We start from the raw sequence: 25335 nt of genomic DNA, 5'->3' as shown, positions 1-25335 counted from the left end.
AAAAGGTAAGCAGAGCTGTATTGAGTGTGGGGTACATGGGGCGTGGGGGTTGGCTGGGTGGGGCGGGCGTGCGGTCTGAGTTTTCCAAGTGGGAAAAACATTTGTCAGTGGACGGGTAGGGGGGCTGGTGGAAAATGATTACCTATTGGGATGGCCCCGCCTCTCCTGTGAGGTACGGGACATACGCTAAGATGCTGAGAACTGCTCACAGTTCACATTGGAACCGACATGTTACCGATAAAGACCTACATAGGGAACTTCTAAAACTCTCAAATAAAATCAGACAGAGAAGAATTTTTTTTGCTGGCTGGCCAACGGACAAGAAGCAGCGACGAGCCTGTATCCCAACTAGTCGACAGGATTCTAAAGCATAGACGGAGGAGAGCCGGCAGGCCCGTGTTGACCGCCGATGCACTGAAACATACTGGGAGTGGAAATATCAACGCTCCGGGCAGCCAAGGAAGATGGGAATTCGTGGAGATCGTCACGGTTGGAGGACAACACTCAACACCATAAAAGAAACAAATGGTGAGGTTTTTTCACGGGCTGGAATGGACGAATGCCCTTTCAATTCATTTCAATGGATAAAAAAAAGTCTTTGATATAAAAGTCGATAGAATTACAACCTTGATCCATCCATTTTCCGGACTTATCTTGCTTATCTTCACTAGGGTAGCAGGCGTGCTGGAACCTATCGCGGCTGACTCTGACTCACGTTCACACCTACGGACAATTTAGAGTCTTCAATTAATCTACCATGCATTTTTTTCGGCCATGTGGGAGGAAACCAGAGTACCTTGACAAGACCCACGCAGGCACGGGGAGAAAAGGCAAACTCCACACGGGCGAGGCCGGATTTGAACCTGGGTCCTCGGAACTGGGAGGCAGATGTGCTAACCAGTCTTCCACAGTGCCGCCGCAACCTTGATCACGGAACAAATCAAACTTAGTCAAGGTACCATTGTGGTATTGGTAATAGTGTATGTACATTTTGCATTGTTTGTATTGTTAAAGGCCATACTTCGGTATGACAAGTTGTTTTGGTTCAAGCAACACAGAAGTACAGTGGAACCTCGATAAAACAGACCCCGATATTACGGATATCGGATAAAACAGACCGTTAGGACTAAACAATGAGTCCAAAAATAGTTTCCATATTTCCCTTACAGGTTCCATATTTTTGTTATTTAGACTGCCATAGAGTGCCTCTAACATGGACTATAAAAGTCTCCATTTCATTTAAAAAAAACCTCCTTGGTTTTGTCATACGAATGTCCAGAAAAGGCCCCTCGGACACCTACTTCTGTTTGACCCAGCTTTGTATCCGCTTTGTCCATATTTGGCTAAGCTCGCCCCCTTTCCTCTGATTGACTGTCTCCGTGTAAAAGAGCCATTTGTTAGAGCACGTGTTTGTTATGTTGTCAGCTGTGGCTCGGGAGCGAAGAGGTAGGTGCTTCGCAAGTGACATAGATAAGCTCAAGAAATTCGGTTGACCCGATTTCAGAAAAATGTCTGCAACTCTGGAATGCATGGGTGATTTTAATTAATATTTCCCGTTCACTGAGACATCTCGACCCAATATTACATCCCAAATACTAGAAAAAGTCGGTTTGGCAAAATACGGGACCTTTAAACTGCCGTGGACGGTCTTTCAGTTCCAGAATTGGCCGCTGGCTGTTGTTGACTGGCGCTGTGGCGCAATGCAGGCAGAGAATGGGTCGATAGTTCCAGGTCACAGATACGCAATATGACAAGATCCAATTCCAAAACGGATGCCTCCCGTGCCTACGTGGCGGCCATGTTGAATGCGGGGCTATGTCATGATGGTTATATATCTATTGTGCGTAGAGTGCAGTGCAGTGAGAGAGAGAGAGAGCGGCATGGCGGCAGTGTAACTGAGGAATACAAAAGAGTTTGGAACATGCTATTTTTGGTAAAGTAACATTTGGAACTAGGAAGCACACTAATTCCTCGTGGCTCATGAAAGTGACTCGCCGATGACGAGAACTGTACATCAACAATGTCACCGTGACCAAGCACACCGACCTGTATAGCTTTGGATCAAATGTGAACTTTCAAACATTTTCAAGCTTTTTTTGATATTTATTGACAGTAACTTTGTACTGTCCCGGGAGTTTTAGGCCACGACAATAACCTACAAAACAATCATTTTGTCACGTACAGTAATATGGGTACATATGCCCTGAGCAAAAAGTAAGTTAATGTAACGGACAATCGACTATATCAGATCTGTTGAGGTTCCACTGTTGTTAATTCCAATTGGGAGACAGTAATATTGTAATGTAACTTTGAAATGACAGTAACTAGTAACGTGTGTTATCCCAACTAACAATTGGCCTTTTGTACTTGCAACTCGGCCAACCACCTGGCAGATTACTGTACATTCTATTGAGCAAAGTGGATATTTTGGGGGTTTTTTCAGTGGACAGTGGTTTATGACCTCTTTTCCGACTTGAGGCTTGCGGCATTGTGTCGTTGAAGCCTACATAGCCACATGCACCCACCAAAACGTGGGAGACTATCCCGCCGATGGACTCTGCTCTGAAAGCTGCATGGTTCAGAACATCTTGAGCATGTTATTAAAACAACACAGGCACGGGGGAGAACATGCAAACGCCACACAGGCCGGGCCGGGATTCGAACCCCGCCCGGTCCTCAGAACTGTGAGGCAGACGAGCTAACCAGTGGGTCACCGTGCCGCCTGTTTGAAACTATGATACATGCATTTTCGAAAGCTAGTTTTAAAACAATATCCTCAACGTCTATAACGTGCGTTTCGACTTGGGTTACCTACAATAGGAACATGTGGCTCCCAGGATGTGGTGACTATCACACATACTCTGTGCCAAAGCGGCAATGTTTACAGAATAAAGTGAAACAATGATGACGCACGGATGGTGTCCTTTTCTGACCTCCCGTTTCGATCAAGCCCAATTTGTGATGAATGGCTTTTCACATGGGCACGGAGTCACCTACCACTCCCATGTGACATTCTTCTCAATCTGTTGGCTGTTTTCAAAGTCTGACCTCAATTGAGGCCCGTGGGTGTCTTTCTACTCACACCGCAGGTGGCTGCAGGCAGTAAACAGTGCAATAAGTAAACAGCAGTCGGAGAGGGTTCGCTCTATCAGGCTCCGCATATTGAAGTTGATTCCTTTGGTCGAACATCAGTGTGAGCGAAAAGCTGCCAAGCCCGTGTCTCCCCTTGCAGGCAATTCTCTCAGGAAGATTCATCATCACAATTTGGCTAATTTCCATAATTACAACAGTGAAGATCCGCCACTTTCAAGCCATGAAGTACTGCCTCCACAAGTGAAAATGCTTTTGTTTGTGTTTATGGGTGCTCACTCTTTTCCACTTCTGATTGCCTTGTGTGTAAAAATAGTGTGGTATTTTGAAGAAAGCATATCACAGAAATGTTCATAGGACAAATGGGAACATTTTTTATCTTGGAAAAAAAACAACAATATATCTTATGTAAAGTAACACCGTGTAATAAATACACAATAAAGGGCAGCTTAAAAAGGATGAACACAGTCATGTGACCCTTTATATAATATTGGTGGACTAGCCAGGACACCTCTCATGTTGTTTTCAGTTTTACTGGCCAAGTCACACAATGAATATTCAAGTTCTATCTTTTTTTTTTAGCTCTAAATTTGATAATACAGTACACATACAGTACACATATTGAACACAGGACACACACACACATGCTACTCGGTATGTGTATTGACCCAACTCGGGCAACTGAATTACAATCAATAATAATGGGGAAAAAAAAAAAAAAAAAAAAAAAGAACAGGAAGTTTTTAACATAATACTAGAAATATACACATGAAATATAGCCTAAAAAAAAGTACAGATTAATGTGCAGGACGTTTAATAACATTTTCATGGTGCATTCATAGATTTCATACCCTTGGGATGCCAAGAGTACCAATTTGGTGGAAAGGCCCATATAAGCTTTAACATAGTATGAGGGCTTGCTCTGCTTGAGCAACAGTTACATGATTTATTATACAACGTCCCAATTCCAATGAAATTGGGACGTTGTGTTAAACATAAATAAAAACCGAGTGCAATGATTTGCAAATACAATATGTTTAATGTTCAAACTGATAAACTTTATTGTTTTTAGCAAATAATCATGAACTTAGAATGTTTTGGCTGCAACACGTTCCAAAAAAGCTGGGACAGGTGGCAAAAAGTGACTGCGAAAGTTGAGGAATGCTCTTCAAACACCTGTTTGTTCACCACATCCCACAGGTGAACGGGCTCATTGGGAACAGGTGGGTGCCGTGATTGGCTAGAAAAGGAGCTTCCCTGAATTGCTCAGTCATTCACAAGCAGCGATGCGGCGAGGTTCGCCTCTTTGTGAACAAGTGCGTGAGACAATAGTCCAAAAGTTTGAACATTGCATGCCCGTGACCTTCGATCCCTCAGGCGGCACTGCATCAAAAACCGACATCAGTGTGTAAAGGATATCGCCACGTGGGCTCAGGAACACTTCAGAAAACCAATGTCAGTAAATACAGTTCGGCGCTACATCCGGAAGTGCAACTTGAAACTCTACTGTGCAAAGCAAAAGCCATTAATCAACAACACCCAGAAACGCCGCCGGCTTCTCTGGGCCCGAGCTCATCTAAGATGGACCGATGCAAAGCGGAAAAGTGTTCTGTGGTCCGAAGAGTCCACATTTCAAATTGTTTTACGAAATTGTGGACGTCGTGTCCTCCGGGCCAAAGAGGAAAAGAACCATCCGGATTGTTATGGACGCAAAGTTCAAAAGCCAGCATCTGTGATGGTACGGGGCTGTGTTGTAATGCTGAAAGGTACATACAGGTTTTGGAGAAACATATGCTGCCATCCAAGCAACGTCTTTTTCACGGACGCCCCTGCTTATTTCAGCAAGACAATGCCAAACCGCATTCTGCACGTGTTACAACAGCGTGGCTTCGTAGTAAAAGAGTGCGGGTACTAGACTGGCCTGCCTGCAGTCCAGACCTGTCTCCCATTGAAAATGTGTGGCGCATTATGAAGCGTAAAATACGACAACGGAGACCCCGGACTGTTGAACAGCTGAAGCTGTACATCGAGCAAGAATGGGAAAGAATTTCACCTACAAAACTTCAACAATTAGTGTCCTGTAACACAGTGGTAAACATGACCCTGTCCCATGTTTTTGGGAACGTGTTGCAGCCATACAATTCTAAGTTCGTGATTATTTACTAAAAACAATCAAGTTTATCAGTTTGAACATTAAATATCTTGTCTTTGTAGTGTAATTAAATTTAGGTTCAATGTAGGTTGCTGGGCACGGTGGCCGACTGGTTAGAGCGTCACAGTTCTGAGGACCCGGGTTCAATCCCCGGCCCCGCCTGTGTGGAGTTTGCATGTTCTCCCCGTGCCTGCGTGGGTTTTCTCCGGGCACTCCCGTTTCCTCCCACATCCCCAAAACATGCGTGAATTGGAGACTCTAAATTGCCCGTAGGCGTGACTGTGAGTGCGAACGGTTGTTTGTTCGGATGTGCCCTGGGATTGGCTGGCAACCAGTTCAGGGTGTACCCCGCCTCTTGCCCGATGACAGCTGGGATAGGCTCCGGCACGCCCGCGAGCGACCCTAGTGAGGAGAAGCGGCTCACAAAATGGACGGATGGATGGAGGTTGCTGTGACTCCGCTCGGCACTATTGATTTATGATTATACTTATTTTATTTATGTTAAGTCCAACGAGTGTGCAAACAGCTTGCTTGTCACAAAATAAATACATGCTTGTTGAACTTCCATTTGAAGTTAAGTCGTTTCAATGCTGGGCATTGTCATATTACATTAAACATTTTTGATATTTCTTTATTGATTTCAATGTAAAAGTGTAGTGGGTGCCTGGAAAGAAAAATATGCTGAGAGGTTGGCTAATCTCGCAACAAATGGGTGCAGTTCCACCACAAACAGGACTAACTGCTGTGATCGAAAAGAATTGAACAACGTTTCATCTCTTTACAAGTTATTATTTGTTGCAGCAATAAGAGTTTCCGTATCTCAAACAATTGAGCTAAGCTGCCCGTACAGAAATATAGTCCGTGTCTCATTAGGTAGCGGAGATTTCCACACACATGGCAGCTCTTGGCTCCACTGTGTTGGGAACTGGAGTAGCCTTGTGTGGCAAATTGTCTTCTATTCATACAAGGTGGCGTAACGAAGAGAGCCATGACGTCGGTGATGAATGGCGGGAGATACGAGGGCGGCTGACTCACTGAGGCAAATCTCAAGATTTGAAGGAGGCTTATACGAACTGCGAACAACACCTGTACAACAGAACGAAAGGCGGCCTTTTCTGGAAAAGAAACCAAGGTGGTTTTTGAAATGAAATTGACACTTTTATACCAAGTCCTTGATCGCTCTATGGAGGTCTAAATATGAGACCTTTAACGTTTGTATACAAATAAGTGAATCGCTGTTAATGTTAAAAGGTAAATACAAAACAGTTTGCCTGACCTCATGACAGCAGATGGAAATGTGCCTGGTCATGTTGGACAAAAGTATTGGGATGTTGCTGCTGTTTAATGTCAAGTCCAACACTTTTTGCAAGTGTAATCAAGGAATCAAGGAAAAAGCTAAACACAGATTGTTTTTTTTTCTTTGATGAGGAGATTTCATGGCCGCCTTTCTTGGCCATGTGACGGGCGACGGACTTGAACTGAAGTTTTGTACCGGAAAAGGTTTGGTCGAATTTCCAATTCTACGACTCCAGGGGCATTCAACTGAAGAGGGTCGACTGTATTTGACTACTTTTGCCCGGGAGGCCAGTCTCTTCTCATTCAAATCAAACATAGCCGACTTTCGGCTCTACATTCCGTTGTCCTTTATCACTGACGGGAACTTATTGTTGCTTTTGCCAGATTGTACTGAGCACCCACGCCCAAAATGTGTCAAAGTTTTATTGCTATGTTACAGTTAATTCCATTTTGTTGTTATTGTTATTCCTTCCTTCTTCATCACTAGCAGCATTGGTTAAAAAAAAAAAACAACGACCAAGAAACAATAGAAATGTATCATTTTGATGCTAACCGAGCTGATAGTCTTGCGTGGCAAACTTTGACGTTTCACTGCATTTCCAACCATCTACCTAGTTTCTATATTTCTTGTCCTCAATTGGGTCGTGGGTGAGTTTGAGCCTGGGCGAGAGGCGACGGATTAATCGCAGCCATTTTAAAAAGCGCATGACAGAAAATGGATGGATGACAATACAGCAGAGAAGAAATATCTCAAAATTACCCAAACCGAAAGACTGACAATGCATGCGACATGAACAGTTTCCATTCACCACACAAATCAACCCAATGCGACGGCAGTACATTGACTAGTCACCCTGACACCGTGTGATTACTGGACTGCATTGCGCTCGGTAGAAATTCCAAGCCAAAGACCATTGTCACACTCAGAGACTCCTCCTCCTCCTTTTCCCGAGAGATTCCAGGCATGGAGCTGCTGATGTTGTTGCATGCTTGCAGACGGGCCTGGAAAACATTTTTTTTTTTTGTCTAGCCTATCACCTTTGCCCATTTCTATCAAAGGACATTGATCAGCGAAATATGCCTCGACCCTCTCTTGTTACGCCAACAGCACTGTGTCAGCTCTGCGAACCGGAAAGCGATGGCTGAGCCGCTGCTGGTGGAGCGGTCGCATGCACTCCACTCCCTCTAATCTCCATAGTTGAGCTTTTCGCGAGTGATTCTTTATATCAGGGGTGGCCAAGAGGCAGTTGGTCAAGGTCAGTGAGTTGGTTTTTCAACAAACGGTGTCCACTTTCAAAAATCGACAGCACTTCTGATTTCTTTTTCTTTTTGTAAGCAAAAAATGGACTGACAGATTATAAACGTTACCTTGCCTTTAAAGGTCCCCTCCGATCAAAATCTCAATTTTCCCACTGTTTTATGCGTAACAGGTCAAAATGAGTCTGACCTCGATGCGCTTTGTCCGGTGAATGAAATAGCCTTTGAACACCAAACCCCGTGCAAAACCTGCATCTGAATTCACCGTCGTCGTGACGTAGTTTTGTCAATTAATATTCAAGTACCTGCCCATTTTGTGGTTGGTACACGCCCACTCATCTCAGGAAAAATGGCTGAGTGACAACACGCTACATCTTGCCAAACTCAGAGGAGGTGAGGAAGAAATGGCTTTCATTTAGACAGTATGAAATGTGATTGAACAATAAGCAATTGATCTGCCAAGATTCAAGTTTGAACAATTATTCTACGTGCTTGATCTATGAGTAAGAGTACAAAGTTGGGAGTATTTTATATTAATATATGATTTTGAAACCATTTTTATGGCTAAATTATTGAGTAAAATTCAAGTCAATGCACGTGGTCTTCTCCAGTTTTCTCTATCCCTAAGAAACGCCGCTGGGGTATTTAACCTTTGACTCATCGCCTTAAACGCTCACATTTTCATTTTCAGCCCAGCAACACACGATGTCCTATTTCCCTTTTAGTACGCCCATTTTTCTTTCTTTCACCATTATTCCTGTTTCCTTCTTGGAGTTAGACCCCCCCCCCTGTGTGTTTCCCTATAGATGCCTTGTAGATTCCATGAAATATTCTATAAAATTCCACTTCTTGTTGTGTTTTGTGAGTTTTGAGTTTAACTGCCATTGACGGCTTTAGAAATCAAATATCCATGTTAACCGGGAAGGCTGGCAGTGAGTGAGTTAATAAGGAAACCTCTGTGATGTCGAATTTGTATTTCCTAAATGTAGACCAACTGGAATAGCTTGAAAGGGCATCCTGGGAATTTTCAACCTCAAATGATCTTGCGAACCTGATAAAAAGACATCAAAGATTATTAAAAAATTTTTTTTTTAAATGATGTTATGGGGGCGGCACGGTACGTCACTACTCCGTCATCACGCGGCAGAAGAAGGCACACTCGGTTGCTGCTGTTCTTACGGTTTTCATTTGATTGTTTTATATTGATGGCCTATAAGTGTTTTTATGCAAATGTATACTATTTGAATGATCTGCAGTTAGTGATAGGCTGAGGTACTTCCACTTACATTTAAGGTCGTCGCCATAGCTACGGAACCAAGGAGACCCCGTATTGGGGTTTATTACATGACAAATGACATTGTAATTTGTTATTGGTGTGGCTGCTGTGGCACTGTGGCTCTAAATGAAGATGTCGTTTTTTTTGTTTGTGTTTTTGGGATCTTTATACTCATTGAGTTGGCCACCTCTACTCCATGCAGTCAACACACAGTGTAAGTGCTTTGCCTCAGTCTGTTCACAACCTGCATTATATACGGAGTGAATTAGCAGCCAGCACTAAACATTATCCACTCTGCACATGACTTCTGCCTCATGAATTCATCGTTCCTCAGGGTCAGCTGTTTAGAAACCGCGGAAAGAAGCAAAACTGAGCTCTGTCTGCCATTTGTCAGGAAAATCGCACTTAAGTGCTACTTTTATTGTGAAAGGAAGAACAAGGGGAGGGTGGTTGTGAGAATAGTTGCCATGGCTACATTGGCATGATTCCTGACAAACAGCACAATTGAAGGCTTTTCTGTTGGGAGTTCCTGTGAAATGAACCTATTTTGAGGACATTATATGCAAATCTTGGTTATTGTAGCATGTTGCTGACATGTGACATTGCAATGGATGGATCTTATTCTTCGAATTATTGAATTATTTATTTGTACAAAGGCGCGGTGGACGACTGGTTAGCACATCTGCCTCACAGTTCTGGGGACCGGGGTTCAAATGAGAGGCCGCCCGCGACCCGCGTGAGGAGAAGCGGTGATGGAATTCCATGTGTCTGTGAGGACCTCTGCAATATGTTGTTGGTTTTTGACAGCAGCACAACAGCAGCCGAGCGAGCATGGCGTAGTCTCGTTGCATTTCATGCCTGCTGTTTTGAAGCTTAATGCGACTCACTCCTGATTCATGACACAGCAAACATCAAGCTCAACATGAAACCAAAGAGCCCAATGGTATTTAAGTGAGAGGAGCATTGTTGATCCCATAGTGGGAAAAGTTCTTTTCTCCTTGAGATGATGTGTCTGGGGTGGAAGACGCAGTAAGCCACCTCAAATATCAAATGACTGGAAGCTAAATGGCGCTTTGACTATTCCACATAGGCACCAATTGATCCCACTCTTCAGATGAAGAAGGCTGAAGACAGATGCGCTGTTTTGGCCCATCCATTTTCCATTGTGCTTGTCTCTGGGGTCAAGAGTGAGCGGGAGCCAATCCCAGCTGCCTTTTGGATGAGAGATAGGGTACGCCCTGGACTGTTCACCAGCCAATCGCACGGCACGTAGAGAAAAACATCCTCATTATTATTATTAACAAATCAGGCCTAGCCCATCTACTCACCGAGTCACACCAAGCGCAAGCGCTGGATTGATATTGATATTACCGCTGAATACATGAACGTTATTTCCTACGTTGGTGTGCAAGAGAGCCGCCTGACCTCACATTCGCACTCGGAAACAACTTCACTAGGAAGCAAGCGGTGCGTATTACGATTTTCTGCATGTACACATGCACACAACAAAGGCGACAATGTGCTGTGGCAAAGTGGCTCCATTTTTCTCAACTTTTAAACGATTTCCCCGATAATAAATCACTTTCTGGAACTCTCTGTCTGTTAACATCATCACGGCCGAGCGTGTTGGTGCCATCACTGGTTTGAATTGAAGCAGAGAATAAAGAATAAAGCGCGCATGAAGCTCTAAATTCCAGTGAGCAGTGTAATCTTCGATCGCTATCGCAACGGAGCTGCTATGAATACTTATTGACCACCACCCCCTCATAAAACTGCAACAGAGCCATAAAACCACTGCACGACACTTCTTCAGCAAATCTTATCAAGTAGATGCATTGAAGAATTTCACTGAAAAATGAGCCTGTCCCCAACGAGTGAATGCTTTAACCAGGTTTGAAGCAAGTTGTAAGGTAAATAGAACAATGCCAATACTTGTTGCATAAAGACGAGCAATCGAAACAGAAGAGATTCGGCAACCTTCCCCTTCACGGACGGACGGACGCGGTGAAAAATGTGCACCGCTTATTTTGTCACTTCAAAACCTTTTCCACCAATAATGTTACCTCAAACTGAGCAACTTGATTTCTTTTTGGAGAGGTGTGCACAGCTTCAATCACATTCAAAGTCATGTCAAATGGGTGTTACCATTTAAAGTAACCCTGATTAACACCAAATAAAGTTCAGATGTTCTAGTAGATGTTTTTGTAGTCACGTGAATCGGTTAGGGGAAACGGTCCAAGAATTTCCAAGGCATTAAATGTCATGAAACACAAAGAAGACAGTCGTCATCAAGTGGCGAAAATAAGGCACAACAGTAACATCACCAAGAAATTGACTTCCCTCCAAAATGGATGAAAAGACAAGAAAAGTGGTCAGGGGGGTTGCCAAGAGGCGAACAGCAACATTTCTGACAACGATCCCCCATCTCCTGGGTATGTCTCAGCTTATCTTGCAAAGAAAAACATCCAAGCCCTGCTACAGTTTGCAAAAACACACTAGAAATCTCCCAAACACGTGGCAAAATGTGTTCTGGGTCTTTTTGGCCCAAATTCTCGCGCAAACGCGACAACGCATCGCCAAACGAACAACATACCGACAGCCAAGCATCGCATGGCAGCATTGTGCTCGGGGGCTGTTCAGTCAAGGTGGAGGGAATTGTCAACACTTCCCGTGGACATCTGCGGGGTGATTTGAAGAGGAAATGCCTTTGCAATCTTTGATCGAGCTATGCCACACTACACACACACTTATACTATGTGATGACACGTGATAGTAATGACATTTCAAAGCTTTTAGCTAACTGTGCTATGCTGGTAGAGTTAGCTAGCTAGTCCGGTTGTACAACATTTTTAGGATTATCAAGTTTTTACAGGAGAATCTTTAAACATATTAACACTACAAGTCGTTTGGTAATGACATGCAATACAAATATTATGTGACTTAAGGGTACAAATGAGTTCCAGTTCTCAAAAATGTCTGACTTCTCTCTGGCCGAGCATGCGCTTGAGTGACAAGACAAAATGACACAGGCTACTAAAGAATCCCATTTTGAAGAAACTTTATTGATCTGAAAATCGTCAATGTTTTGACTATTAATGGCAGCAACTTTAAGGGACAGACATATTGGAGTAAAAATACAAGTTTTGTATATATGATGAGAAATCATTAATTCTATTATATTTAAAAGGATTTGTGGTAAAAGTTACACCATTTTAACAATTTTTAGTAGAAAGATAGAGCTTCATATATCCAAACCCTGCTCTAGGGACAGGGTGAAAACTCTAAAATACCACCATAAAACCGCTCCAAAAATGTCAAAATACACTAATATTAACATGAAATTTGAAACATGAAACACTTATGATTAGGCACGCCCACTGCTGATTATTGAAAATATCTATTTAAATGTATTTTTTCTTTCAATTTTACATCAAGGACACAAAAAGGCCCGTCATCAAATAAACATTTTACAGAAATGAGATCTTTGGAGACATCACATGATCCATCAAGGTGGAGATCAGTCGCCTATTTAGCACAGTAGTTGTGGTTGTTTTGACTCTTTTATGAAAGCAACAGCATGAAAAAAAAAAACCCAAGTTGCTCGTAGTTAAAACAAAAGCTCTCCGTGTCAGACCGGCTCGGTTCGGAAGCTGACATATTTTCAATTGCGTTAACGATGACATCACCGCACATTTTTGTCAAGACCGAGCATGCACAGACAGAGCGCAGCCTGCCAACATTCAGATTGACTTCATGACATGTGTTTGGATGCCAGGTGGTTGCCTGGGGATGGATGCCTGGGGGCCACCTTGAAGCGGGTGAATCAGTCTGTGTTTTGGACGGTTAGGCGGTAGTGAGTTCCAAAGATTGGAGGCAGAGCGGCTGAAGGCTTTTTCCTCGACGGTGGATTTTTTGCAGAATTTAAAAAAAAAAAAACACGAAATAGCTGGACCGCGAAGCATGAACTGCGATATAGTGTATACAAACACGAACATAAGAACAGACGGAGTAAGGGCTAAAACAAACAAGCGCACCCTGTCAGAAAAGACCCATTCCACCCCCCTTCCACCACCCCAGATGAGCAAACCATAGAAGGGATTTTGAAAAAAAGAATACAGTAAAAGTAAAGGGACAGACAGTCGTATCAAGTACCCGATGTGGGTGCCGCACAGATATGGTCCTAATAAGGCTGCCACATTTTCCAAAAGGTGGCATATTGTCCCCTGAGACAAAACCGTTCATCTCAGAAGGCCCTCTATCGACAGTCGGAGGGGCGTCAGGTTTCCATGTCACTGTGATGCACTTTGTAGCCACACATGGAGCAATTTTAATCAAGTGCAGAAGTGGAAGGGGCTTGGTGATAATGCGGATGGCAGAGTTCTGGAGCAGCTGTAGTTATTGTCGTTACTTGTGGGGGACACCAAAGCGGAAAGACTTGCAATAATCCAGGTGAGAAGCGACAAGGCTATGAACGAGGACAGCAGCAGTGAGGGATGAACGGAGGCGATTGATGTTTTGTAAGTGAAAGTATGCAGACCGGGTGATGCTGTTTACAGACATGTTTGCTGTCCAGGATGACGCCCAGACTCTTCACCTGAGGGGAGGGGGCAACAGAGGAATTATCAAGTGGAATGGAGAGACTGTCAATGTTGTTGAGCATGGACTTGGTACCTACGAGTAGGATTTCCGTTGGGTTGTAGAAAGTTGGATGAAAACCAGCGTTTGAGTTCAGAGAAGCAGCCAGTAAGGGAGGAAGGAGGACGAGAGCCGGGTGTCATCCACGTAGCAGTGTAAGTGGAAATTGAATTTACATAAACTATTGCCAATGTAGGTGATAAAGAGGAGGTGCCCCAGGACAGAGCCCTGGGGACACCAGAAGGAACGGGGGAAGGATGGGATTTGAATGACAAACTGGGTGGCGCCGAACAGGTAACGACTGAACAACAGGTGGGCTCTGTGTCTAATGCCAATATGGTGGAGTCTGATCAGGAGGATGGTGTGAGTATCAAAAGCTGCAATGAGATCAAGGAGGATGAGGATGGTGAGTAGGCCAGAGTCGGCTGCCAGGGCGAGCTTGTCGGTGATCTTGAATGCTGTTTCGGTGCTGTGGAGGGAGCCAAAGACAGACTGGAATTGTTCATAGAGATTATTGGAAGGGAGTTTGGAGTGGAGCAGTCTTTTCAAATATTTTGGAGAGGAACGGAAGGTCGGAGTTGTTGCTTTTTTCAGGATTGGAGTTATGGCTGCAGTTTTGAATGCTGTGGGAACAATACCAGTAGAGAGATGAATGGATGATGTTCGTGATGAGGAAAAGCTTTTACCAGAACAGTAGGGAAGGAGTCAAGTTGGCAATTGGAGGGCATGGAGCGACAGATGATTTCTGAAAAGTCCATGGCAGAAGGCAAAGTAAAACTTGTGAGTGGATGGCTAAGACAGGGGGAGGAGGGAGTTGCTGGTGGATCTGTTTGATTTTTGCATCAAAAAATGACATAAGGGAATCACAGAAAACAGATGAGTCCAAGTGGGAGGGAAACATTGGCAAGCAGGGAGAAAAGGGCCTTGGAGTTGCCTTCGGTTTTATGGGTTAGGGTTGCGTCGTCGGTAGATTTGGCCTGAGTTCAACAGTCTTTGTTGTGGTTAAGATGATGACTGTATGTCCTTATCTATGGCGACTGCAGTTTTCTTACGGAGGCGTTCGAGTTGACGACCTTTGGATTTTAATTGTTGCAGTGCAAGGGTGAAGCAGAGTTTTTTGTTGTTTTTTGTACTGGAGCAAGTGTGTTGATGAGATGATGGAGATTATTATTATTGTCGTGAGTAACCAGTGGAGAGAGGCTGTTGACAATGTCTAGGCTAATGTTCTTGATATGAAATATATAAGTAACAAGGGAGACAAAGCTGGAGATGGGATAATTCAAAACTATATATATATATATATATATATATATATTATGTGTGGTGTTTGTTATAATAAAAAGTATCTGCTTGGTGTTTCGGGCGTAAATTTGAAAAACCCATGAACCCAATAAGTCCCAGTCAATAAGACAGGAAAGATTGAGGCCATATTTCCGATTCCACCAGTAACAGCACAGTCTAATAAATTCATCTGCGCTCTCAGTACTTGACAAACAACCGAGAGAAATGAATGCAGTGCGTGACGGCTTTCATTATTGAGCGTGCTCACATGAGTTTTGTGTCCACTCCATTGGCTCGCCGATCCTAAATCACTTCCCCGTGTAATGGCACCAAAAGTCTTTCGAGGGTATTTCCACGGATGTAAATACAAACATATTCACACCGCCTTACAATTGCATCTTTTATGATTTGGTTTTTTTTTATTTAGAGCAGCATGTCTGATTCCAACCCGCCGACAAAATGGGGGAGTCTGCATATGGTTTGCATGCTCTGATGTGAAAGCTCCAAAGCCTGAAAGAGGGCGAAAGGATTTCACAGTGTTGTGAAAAATGTCTATGTGGACTGACTTCACTGAAAAATCTGCATGAGTCATGCCGAAACATTTCACTTCATTAGCTGTGTTTACCTCGAAGTCCCCGCCAGACGCTCTCGACGACGGAAGGAAACTTTCACCTTGCTCACAAGCCATTCTCTAGTGGGGAATAACAAATAAGTCATTGTTAGGCATGCTGTGGGGCTATTATTCGAGCTGCAATCTCGCCAAGACTAACACCCACATACTGGGTGCTTAAAATGATTGCGGCCCTCCTTACGGTAGGCTATATATCCAGACAAATAAACATTCACATTCGCCCCAGTTGGTAAGTCAGTGTTCAATGAACTCAATGCGCATGTTTTTGGAGACCACGCAAGTGTGGTTAGAACATACAAAGTCTACGCAGGACGGCCAGAGCCGAGGTTCAAACCCTGCTCGCCACTAGGACGCCGTGCTGCCCTGTCACAGAACCGCCCCTGCTCGTCTCTTGTCCACTCGCAACCCAAATGAGGACGAGTGCTATCGACAGTGGTTGGATGGCAACCCAGTCAATGGTGCGTGTTCTGCTTTTCGCTGTTTCTGAATGAAGGGTCCCGATGGTGGAAAAGAGGAAACGTGTGACGATGACCATCGGACAGGAAATGGAAGACATTGCAGCATAGCAGTGACGTAGTGAGAAAAGTCTTGCATACGTCCGTTTGCTAGAATATGGCTGAAGTTGTGTCTGTAGTAGAGGACAATGGAATGTACAGTACGCCACAAACTGGCTCCCTCGGCATCTTTGTCACTGTGTCAGGAGCCTTCAGAGTCAGTAGTTTGTACAGATGTTATGTTAACTCAATTATTTGAGACGGAATCAACGGCTTCACGACTGGTGTGCTGCGTTTGATCTCAATTCAAGGCATCATTTACGAAATTGACAGAATTCGTAAGGCTCAATTTATCGATTAACTGGTTACTAGGCCCATTTCTAACATATATAGTGTCATAAATAACATTGATGTCCATTCATTTCTGATATTTTTTCCCCCTCTCACTCTCCTTCTGGATCCAGAAACTCACACTGTTTCGGGAAGTAGATGAAATCTACCCACGAGAAGCCACTTGTAACGGTTTTGAAGTTTTAATATACAGTCCTTAACTTATACATTTGCATGACAGTTACAAATGTTTCAATCATGATGCGTGAAGTCGACTTCAGCAAGCTTCCTTCTCCATTTCATTTAAAGCTACGCCTATTGGGTGAATATTATTTATTTTTTAAAGTAGTTATTCTATAGAGCTCACCTTTTTTTTTTTTTTTTTTTAGCAATTGTTTCCTTTCCCATTTTCTGGTGACATAAACAAATTGGTGATCGACTGGTTAGCACATCTGCCTCACAGTTCTGAGGACCCGGGTTAAAATTCAATAATAATAATAATAATAATAATAACAATAAGCTGTTCAGAAAATGGAAGGATGGATGGATGGACAATAATTGATTTGATTTCGAGGCACCTTTCATATCACCCACAACAAAAGACATCAATAAAACAACAGAAAAGAGAGAAAAACAGGCATAATAAACCATCATATAAATTGTATCCCTTTTACAGGTACTCAGTCCCCTGAGCAACACACGATTAAAAAAAAAAAAAATACTGCTGAATCAATCATTTTCAATCAACTGAAGAAAGATTTGAATGCTAATTTTAGTATTACTGAAATTACAATACCATGCTTGCAAATCAATGCTAATGTTCTACTTTTGGCTCAAGAGTACATGTAAGCTGTGTTAGCTGCTATGCTAACTGGTCAAAAATAAACAAAGAATAAATAAAGAAAGAATATATCTGATAATATGTGCAACAGGGTTGCAGTGGTTTGAGTGACAGACTCCATTATGGCTGAAAAGTAAAACTACAAAAGTAAAATAGAAGAGAGGATTTAGCTTAGGTCTATCCACGGTCAGAGAAATTAGCTTGATGATGTAATTACTGCTGAGTCACGTAGCTCACTTTTTTTTTGTCTCTTCTTCCAGATGGCTAAAAAATGTCCGTGACAGGGCTATGTGCAACGTTGAGGGACAACTTCAGAGCATAATTACTACGGTTCCATTTCAAATATATCTGTGATCAAACAAAATCATTTAACAATTTCATGGAAGCCTTCCTGCCAAAAAGCTGATTCTAAACTGATTTTATCCGGGTTATTTGATGTGTAAGTTGGTCACCAAGAATGGCGAACAACAGGAAAAAAAAAATAATCATTTTCGGGGATGTTCAAGAGCTATTTAGTATTTGAATTTATATTTGAAAATCACTTTTGCTGCAGCTACTGTTACATTTTGTTTCAGGACTACAATTTTACACAAGTGCATATTTCTGAATTGTGCGCATGGACTATTTGTAATTTCACATGTGGCGACAGAAAATGTCCCGGTCATTCTGGTATGACCGTTGTATTTTAGCTGACGAGTTGAAGCTTTTGGGTAACATTTGACAACGAGGACACGATTTGATTTCTAAGACGATCCGTCACACGTTCTCTTCGAACTGTTTCGTCTCGCTCTCATGGTGCTACCCTTCCTCTGGCCTGCGAGATTCATGTGGCATTGTACTTATTGTGCAAACACAGGAGTGCGGGAGCCCATGTTAGGTAAGAACAGGCTGTGGCGTCAAACACCCACAGGCCTGACAGGGGAGAACTTAAGCCCTGCTGCACTGCTCAGCTGCTGTGAATAAGTAGCCAGCGCACAGGCACTACAATGCTGTCAGGAATCATTGCGCAACACATCTTACAATGAAGATCTCGTTAATAATAAGCGCAGAATCCCATTTGTTTCATCCAACCTCGTGGGATTTGGAAAACAAAACAAAACAAAAAGGTTGTCAGTGTAAAGGCGTGACGACCGTCAGAACATCAAATGAAATTGTTGCCTAGCGTGAAACACAAACTCGAGACAGGTGTGCGTGTGTGTGTGTGTGTGTGTGCCCCTCCCCACAATGAAGAGCTGTCATGGAAAGTTTGGCTCGCTTTCAAGTGTTTAGTCTGAGGTGAACCTTCCAAGGTCTGATGTAAGCGCCTGTATTTGAAAAAGGGCTTGGTAATCACACATGGCAGTGATATTTAACTACAATTTAAACGTTGCTGAACTATATCGCATTTGTTTGGTTTTATCATGTTTCGGTCGATACGAATCTTTTATATTACCTAAATAAAGCAAAATACTTCACAGCCTACCGAAAGGCAAACAACATCCGTAAATAGAACCCCCTCGCTTGATTGAGCACAAAATCATCCAATCGGAAGGCGAGGTTTGGTGGTTCGCTGATGACGTAATACGCTTGGCCAATGGAATCGCCCCGCGCTGAGTGTCGACCTTTGTGAGCCGCATCACCACCTCATCCTCCACGTCCGTGGCGGAGGGATACTATATAAACAACTCGCCATCACGCTTTAAAGGGCAGAGTTGTGCGAGCTCCCAGGCAGCGGGGAGTCAGTAGAGCAGAATCTTGGGGGATCGTAATCCAGCTAGCAAACCCTCTCGTAGAAGCAAAGTGGCCTGGAAATCACACACACACACGCAACGTCGACCTAATTCTTTTATAAACGCTGCACTTTGAACAGTCTATAAGAAGCCAAGCGGAAGCCTGCTATTGCAAGAAGTACCTACTGTAATTTTCCATGTAAGTACATTTCAAACCAACCACAACAACGTAACATTCATTCGATGAAGAATCTGACCGCGGTTGTGAATGTTCTCATGTTTCCTTCCATTTTGAAGAAGTGACACCGCGCTATTAAATGTTCGTCACGTAGCATTTGTAGAATTATGCTAGCTTGGTAGCTAGCGCCGGATGAACGCGACTTGAGCTCATTTTGACGTTTTCGTTGTTGTTCGTTTTCGTCCGTCTCTAACCTTTAATCTCTTGCGCTGTAAACACGACGAGTGAACAATGACCAGCTGGCCGCTCGAGCGTCACATTGTCCCCGTCTGTAAAAGACGAAGCTATAGCTGCACGCGTTCACACCCCTCACGGCAAGTTGTCAAGCTAATGCTAGTTGTGTTGAGTTTTTTTTTTTTTTTTTTTTTTTTTTTTTTTCTCTCGACGGTGTCACGTACGGCTCGAAAGCACGCATATTTCTAAAGATGTCTGCTAGAAGATGCGTTGTGGAGCCGGCGTTGATTATGTAACAGCAGCATTCAAGCGCGTGTCCTATTCTAGCTCGGCGAGTTCTAGAAATCCGGATCCACCCCGACGTTGTCGGAACACGTCTTCAGCATCCGCGTGATTATTGCACACAGAGGTCACGACCGGAGGCTGCCTTTAGTCTGTCACACAAGGCCAGTGAGGAACATCCCGCTGACACCGTGAGTGACTCAATGGCTTATTTATAGCGGGGCTGATATCGTCCAGCCGAGAGATGCGGCATTAGCAACGTACTGTTCTGTATTGTTGGTGTCAACAATAATAATGGTGATGGGTGGGATGTCCGACACCACTTTTTTGTTTCTTTTTTTTTTTCTTTTTCTCTCTCCTCCAGGCTCATACCAGTATGAGTACAGACACCGCTAGTACGTTTGATACATGCTATTTCAATTAACACTATGGCAGGAAATTGTGAACAAAGATATGATGATTTGCCGATGTGTCGAGCCCCTGCGGCGTAGCACCAACTACTGGTACGGAGGACTTGCTTGATGTCAGATTTGTATTTTTTTTTTTTTTGCTTTAAGTATCAACGGCCTTCGTACCAGATACCCTGAAATGAGGCTGATATCGGACCGACGCCTGGTATCAGTGTTGATGCCATTAGATTGCATGGGTGAAACAACTTACCGATTCAGTGGCGCTCATCTGTCAAGGATGCCCGCTTCCGATCTGGGCTTACTTGGACAAATTCCCTCGGAGGCGATTGTCAAACTAGTTGATTGGTGATCGGTCTGTGGTAAATAGTTTCGGTACTGAGTGAAGCTATACCGGTGTCTGTGGCTAATTTTATGTAACTTTCCAGAGGATGCTATTGAGTGCGTTTTGGGGTGGGAAGGTCGTGTTTGGGACCCCTAAAATACATGCATTTTCATCAGGTTACATACTCTTACAAAAGGTATCGACCTTATTTCAAGGTATTGCGTACCCGTGAAGGTTGCTGATACCAGCCACCGATACTTAAAGCGAAGAACAAAAAAAACCCAAAATCTGACATAGAGTCCTCCTCACCAGTAGTTGGCACTACACTGTGGCGGTTTGACACATTGGTGTATCACCTGCTTCAAAGAGGAAAGAGGTCTTTGTTCACAATTGTCCTTTTTAATACAAATTTTATGTATCAAAAGTGCTCCGTTTCGGTGAATACTTTTAGTGGTATCGGTCTATGGAAGATCCCTAGCACTTGTCTTCGTTAGGGTCATGGTGGGTGACTGGAGCCTGTCCCAGTTGACTTTGTGTGAAAGGCTCATTATACCCTCCAAATGCACCTGTTTTGATGTTAGCTGTGTGCCACACAAAATAAAGTACGGAATGTTACTGGTATTTGGATGTCAGCGAACATTTTTAGTTCAGCAAATGGAAACTCAGTTGAAATAATGCGGATGTGAAATTTCTATCTTTCAGGATCCAGAACCTCTCCCCGTTTCAGGAAGGATATTCATTTGAGCCCCAAGAACCTGACCTTTCCGCTTTCCCGTCACACAAGTCACTGCTGCCTTGAAGGTTTTTGTTTTTGGGGTTTTTTTGCAGTGCCGTGGGGGCAAAAAACAACTGAAACGGAAATTAGCTTTGCCACTGAAGCAGCTATGCAGCTTGAAATTCAAGTAGCTCTCAACTTTATTATTTCCTATTTATACAATAAACTCCCCCGACGACGTGTGAATATCTTTGGCGAGGAACTGGAGAGCCTGCTGAGGAAAAAGTATGAGGGCCACTGGTATCCGGATAAGCCATACAAAGGTTCGGGGTTCCGCTGCATCCACGTAGGGGAGAAGGTGGACCCCGTGGTGGAGCAGGCGGCAAAAGAGAGCGGGCTGGCCATCGAAGATGTCCGCAATAACCTCCCTCAGGACCTTAGCGTGTGGATTGACCCGTTTGAGGTCTCCTACCAGATCGGTGAGAAGGGAGCGGTCAAGGTGCTGTATGTGGACGATAACGGCGAGAACGGCTCTGAGCTGGACAAGGAGATCAAGAACAGCTTTAATCCTGAGGCGCAGGTCTTTATGCCAATCGCGGAGCCCGTGGGGCCTTCCTCGGAGTCCAGCTCGCCTTCCCCTCCTTTCGGGCAGTCGGCAGCTGTCAGCCCCTCATTCGTGCCGCGCTCGGCCCAGCCGCTGACCTTTACCACCGCCACCTTCGCCGCCACCAAGTTCGGCTCCACCAAGATGAAGAGCGGCGGCCGCGGCAACAACTGCGCCAACGGTGGCAGTAGCAACAAGGCGGCGCGGTTGTCGCCCGTCGGCAACCTGGGTCTGAATGTCAACACCCTACTGAAGCAGAAAGCCGTCTCCACCTCCATGCACTCGCTGTACGGGCTGGGCCTGAGTCAGCAGCAGCAGCAGCAGCAGCAGCAGAAGGCGTCTGCTCTGTCCCCCAACGCCAAGGAATTTGTGTTCCCCAGTCTCCAGGGTCAGGCCAGCCCCGGGCCGGCGTTCCCCACCGAGGGCTCCCTGGGGCTCGGACCTCTGCCGTACAACAATGCCTTCGACGTGTTCGCAGCCTACGGAAGCCTCAATGACAAGTCCCTCGTGGATGGCCTCAACTTCAGTCTGAGCACCATGCAGTATTCTAACCAGCAATTCCAGCCTGTCATGGCGAACTAAACTCCGCACGCAGATGGTTATTTATGAATGACGGCGGCTCGGAAGAGAGAGGAAAAACGAAGCGCACGCTTTAGAAACCGGACTGCTAGCGAGTCGTCCGGCAAGCGCGTGTGCCCAAGGGTGTGTCTACCGGAAGCCCTTGAGTTGGTTTCTTGTTGTACAAACACATCCAAGCTTGGTTATTTCAATTCATCATGTGTCGTCGGCTTTTTTTTTTTTTTTTTTTTTTGACGCCAACCAAGCACAACTTTCTTCTTTACCATGGTGAGGAAAATACTCCCAAAAATTAAGAAAAAAGGAAAAATCCAACACAAGCTTCAAGTTTTGGCCTCTTCTCCAGTATTTTACAGGTGGTAAGACGGGGCTGATTTTTATGAATTGGCACTACTAAGTGGGGTTGGTCTTTTTCTAATTGTATAATTTAATTTAGTACAAAGTTTGTAAGATATCAGAGTATATATTGTTTCTATGACATGGTGTTGCATTTATATCTTTTTACTACTCCAGTGATCTGTGATGGCTGCAGCAGCTTTTCCTTATTTTTCTTTTTTAAAAGAATTGTGAAAGAAATCCATCGTCAAAAAGAAATACACCAGATATTCTAAAGATTGTGTACAGCGTATTCCTTTAGTGGTGGAAATCAAGTGTAGGAATATTTGCTATTTCTGAAAGATGAATTGTATTTTCTGTTAAGAGGTTGAAGATTTTGCTATACTATGGACAACAAATGTAATTGTATGGATATTAATTTTGTACCTACATTGTGCAATACTTGATGAAAAAAATACGGTATAACAAAGTATTTTGAGTCAGTCAGTGTCTTACATGTCAAGAGGGACTGAAATAGTTTATATTGTTAAGTTTGTATTAAATGCTTAAAAAAAAAAAATCTATGCTTGTCTTTTATTTTTTTTAATTTCATATTTGCACCCTGGTCTTTTTAATAAAATAAACAGTTGCAAGATCTTGTTGAAAGTGAACTTCTTTCAAGTCTGTTACGCTTGATTAGCCATTAGCCCACTTATCAGTTTATCGCGCTAATAATAGCAGCGATGTGTCGTCAACACGCGTGCGTGGAAAGGGGCGCCCAGAGATTAACACGGCGCCGCTCATCCGTCAGCGTCGGCTCTGCAGACTCTTAAGGTTCTTGTCACAGTAATTACAAGACGGAAGGCCGTTTGTCCACGTCTGAAGACACGGACGGACGGACGGACGGGAAGGCTGCTTGAAGGAAAAGCGGGTGCCGCACGTGCCGTGTCACAGATAAAAGATAATCTGTTTAAGGCCCGTCCGTCACCCTCCGTCCATTCCTCCTCACTTCTCCACTAGTGTATCATGTCTCCTTAGCAACACACACAACTTGGTCAAGCTAATGATTGCATGGCTTTGTTCGGTGTTGTGACCATAACAAAAGGTTTACTATTTATTGTAGTTAAGACTCTTGCTGTACCGTAATGGAAGATGTCTTTTTTTCCCTATAGCAAATCAAGGTTGTAATTTTTTTTGGGCAATTCTAGCTCAAAGCATAAAATTGAAGCAAATATTTGTTGCTAACCCATTTTATACACAAATCAATGCAAAGTGCTCTCAAATTTAAAGACTGCGATCAAGTTAAAAGTGCAAACCACAAAATAATGTACTGAAGAAAATCATTAAAAAGGGCAGCTGTGTATCCACCTGTTGCCATTCCAAAAGAAGCCATGGCTTCCTGAGAGCCTGTAAGCTTTGTGCTCAATTCAATTCCATTTCAATTCTCGTGGGCTCGGGTTGTGAGTAAATTGAGACTAACGAGCACGTCAGCGAGGTGTGACTTTGAGTAGCCGCTATCTGATAAGTTGCTATTTCCGACAACTAATAGCTCCGACACGTTCGTTACGCTGTTTTCAACTGTTGAATTAATACGGCTCGAACAGCGTCAAAAGACAATTGAGCATTGTTCCATCCGACCACTTTCTAGCGTGCTTGTCGTCGTTAGGGTCACCGGTCACTAGAACGTATCTCTAGTGACTTGGAGTGACCGGTTGCCACTCGATGGCAGGCCACGTACAACACCCGGTTGCTTGCACGAGGAGGCGGTGTTCAAGTGCCTTTTTATCGGCTTACTTTTTGGCTTCGTCATCACTTTTTCAGACAGGGTCGTCTGTCTGTCGCTCGTCAACGTGGTGGATTTTGCCCGGCCTAGCTGCTAATTAAATCGCCGGTATTTGGCTTAGGGTTCTCATGTAAATTAGCCGAACAGTTACAGTGCCCTGAAAAAGTATTTGCCCACTTCTCAAATGTATACTTTGCATAGTTTACCCGTTGAAATGTTTCAGATCATCGAGCAAATGTAAACCGTTTTTAAATGATGATTTTGCTTCTTAAGAACAATTAAAAAACTCTTCAAAGTTACATGACCCTTTGCGAAAAGTACATGAATTGCCCCCTAAACCTAAGAACTGGTTGGGCCCTCCTCAGCAGCAACAACGGAACTCGAGCGTTTTCTAGAACAGTCTTTACGGCAGTCTTTCACATCTCTGTGGAGATATTTTGGCCCACTGTTCCTTGGAGAATTGTTTGAATTCAGCAAAAATGGAGGGTTTTTCGAGCACGAACGGCCTTTTCAATCATTTCAATCGGATTCAAGTCCGGATTTTGACTAGGCCGCTTCAAGACCTTCATTTTGTTTTTGAAAGCTGCTGTACCCAAGTGCGCTTCGGCTTGAGGTCACAAACCGATGGCCGAACATTATTCCTCATTATTTTCTGGCGAAGAGCCTCGGTTCCATCAATCGCACAAAGTCGCCCAGGTCCTGAATGAACAAAGCAGCCCAAGACTATCACACTACCACCGCCATGTTTGACTGTTCATCTGATGTTTGTTTTTCTGAAATACTGTGTTACGTTTACGCCAGACGTAATGAGACACACACTTTCCAAACAGTTCCACTTTTGTCCCGTCAGGCCACGGAATGTTCTTTCAAAAGTCCTGGGAATCATTGAGATGTTTTTTTTTCTCTTCTTTCTAGTAGGATGAG

At 43.8% G+C, this 25335-nt stretch overlaps 1 protein-coding gene and 1 long non-coding RNA gene across 3 annotated transcripts; one reads left to right on the top strand and one right to left on the bottom strand.

Moving 5' to 3' along the window:
- Positions 1-15255: 15255 nt before the first annotated feature.
- Positions 15256-19676, bottom strand: LOC133469409 (uncharacterized). The gene is made up of 3 exons (XR_009785701.1): positions 19425-19676; positions 15613-15678; positions 15256-15497 (listed from the first exon to the last, which is right to left on the bottom strand). It is a non-coding gene; the product is annotated as an uncharacterized LOC133469409 (long non-coding RNA).
- On the top strand, positions 18958-23283 carry tob1b (transducer of ERBB2, 1b). 2 transcript variants are annotated; one of them, XM_061756437.1, is made up of 2 exons: positions 18958-19191; positions 21121-23283. In XM_061756437.1, the coding sequence occupies exon 2, from the start codon at positions 21303-21305 to the stop codon at positions 22317-22319; it is 1017 nt and encodes a 338-aa protein (XP_061612421.1). In that variant the 5' UTR covers positions 18958-19191; positions 21121-21302; the 3' UTR covers positions 22320-23283. The 2 variants fall into 2 exon arrangements, with proteins under 2 accessions (XP_061612421.1, XP_061612422.1); XM_061756438.1 differs by lacking the exon at positions 18958-19191 and adding an exon at positions 19700-19877.
- The last annotated feature ends 2052 nt before the right edge of the window (positions 23284-25335 follow it).

Source organism: Phyllopteryx taeniolatus, chromosome 19 (genome assembly GCF_024500385.1).
Source record: "Phyllopteryx taeniolatus isolate TA_2022b chromosome 19, UOR_Ptae_1.2, whole genome shotgun sequence".
In the NCBI taxonomy this organism is placed as follows: Eukaryota; Metazoa; Chordata; class Actinopteri; order Syngnathiformes; family Syngnathidae; genus Phyllopteryx; species Phyllopteryx taeniolatus.
Note: the sequence above shows the minus strand (reverse complement) of the source record. Positions and strands in the feature narration are given on the sequence as shown.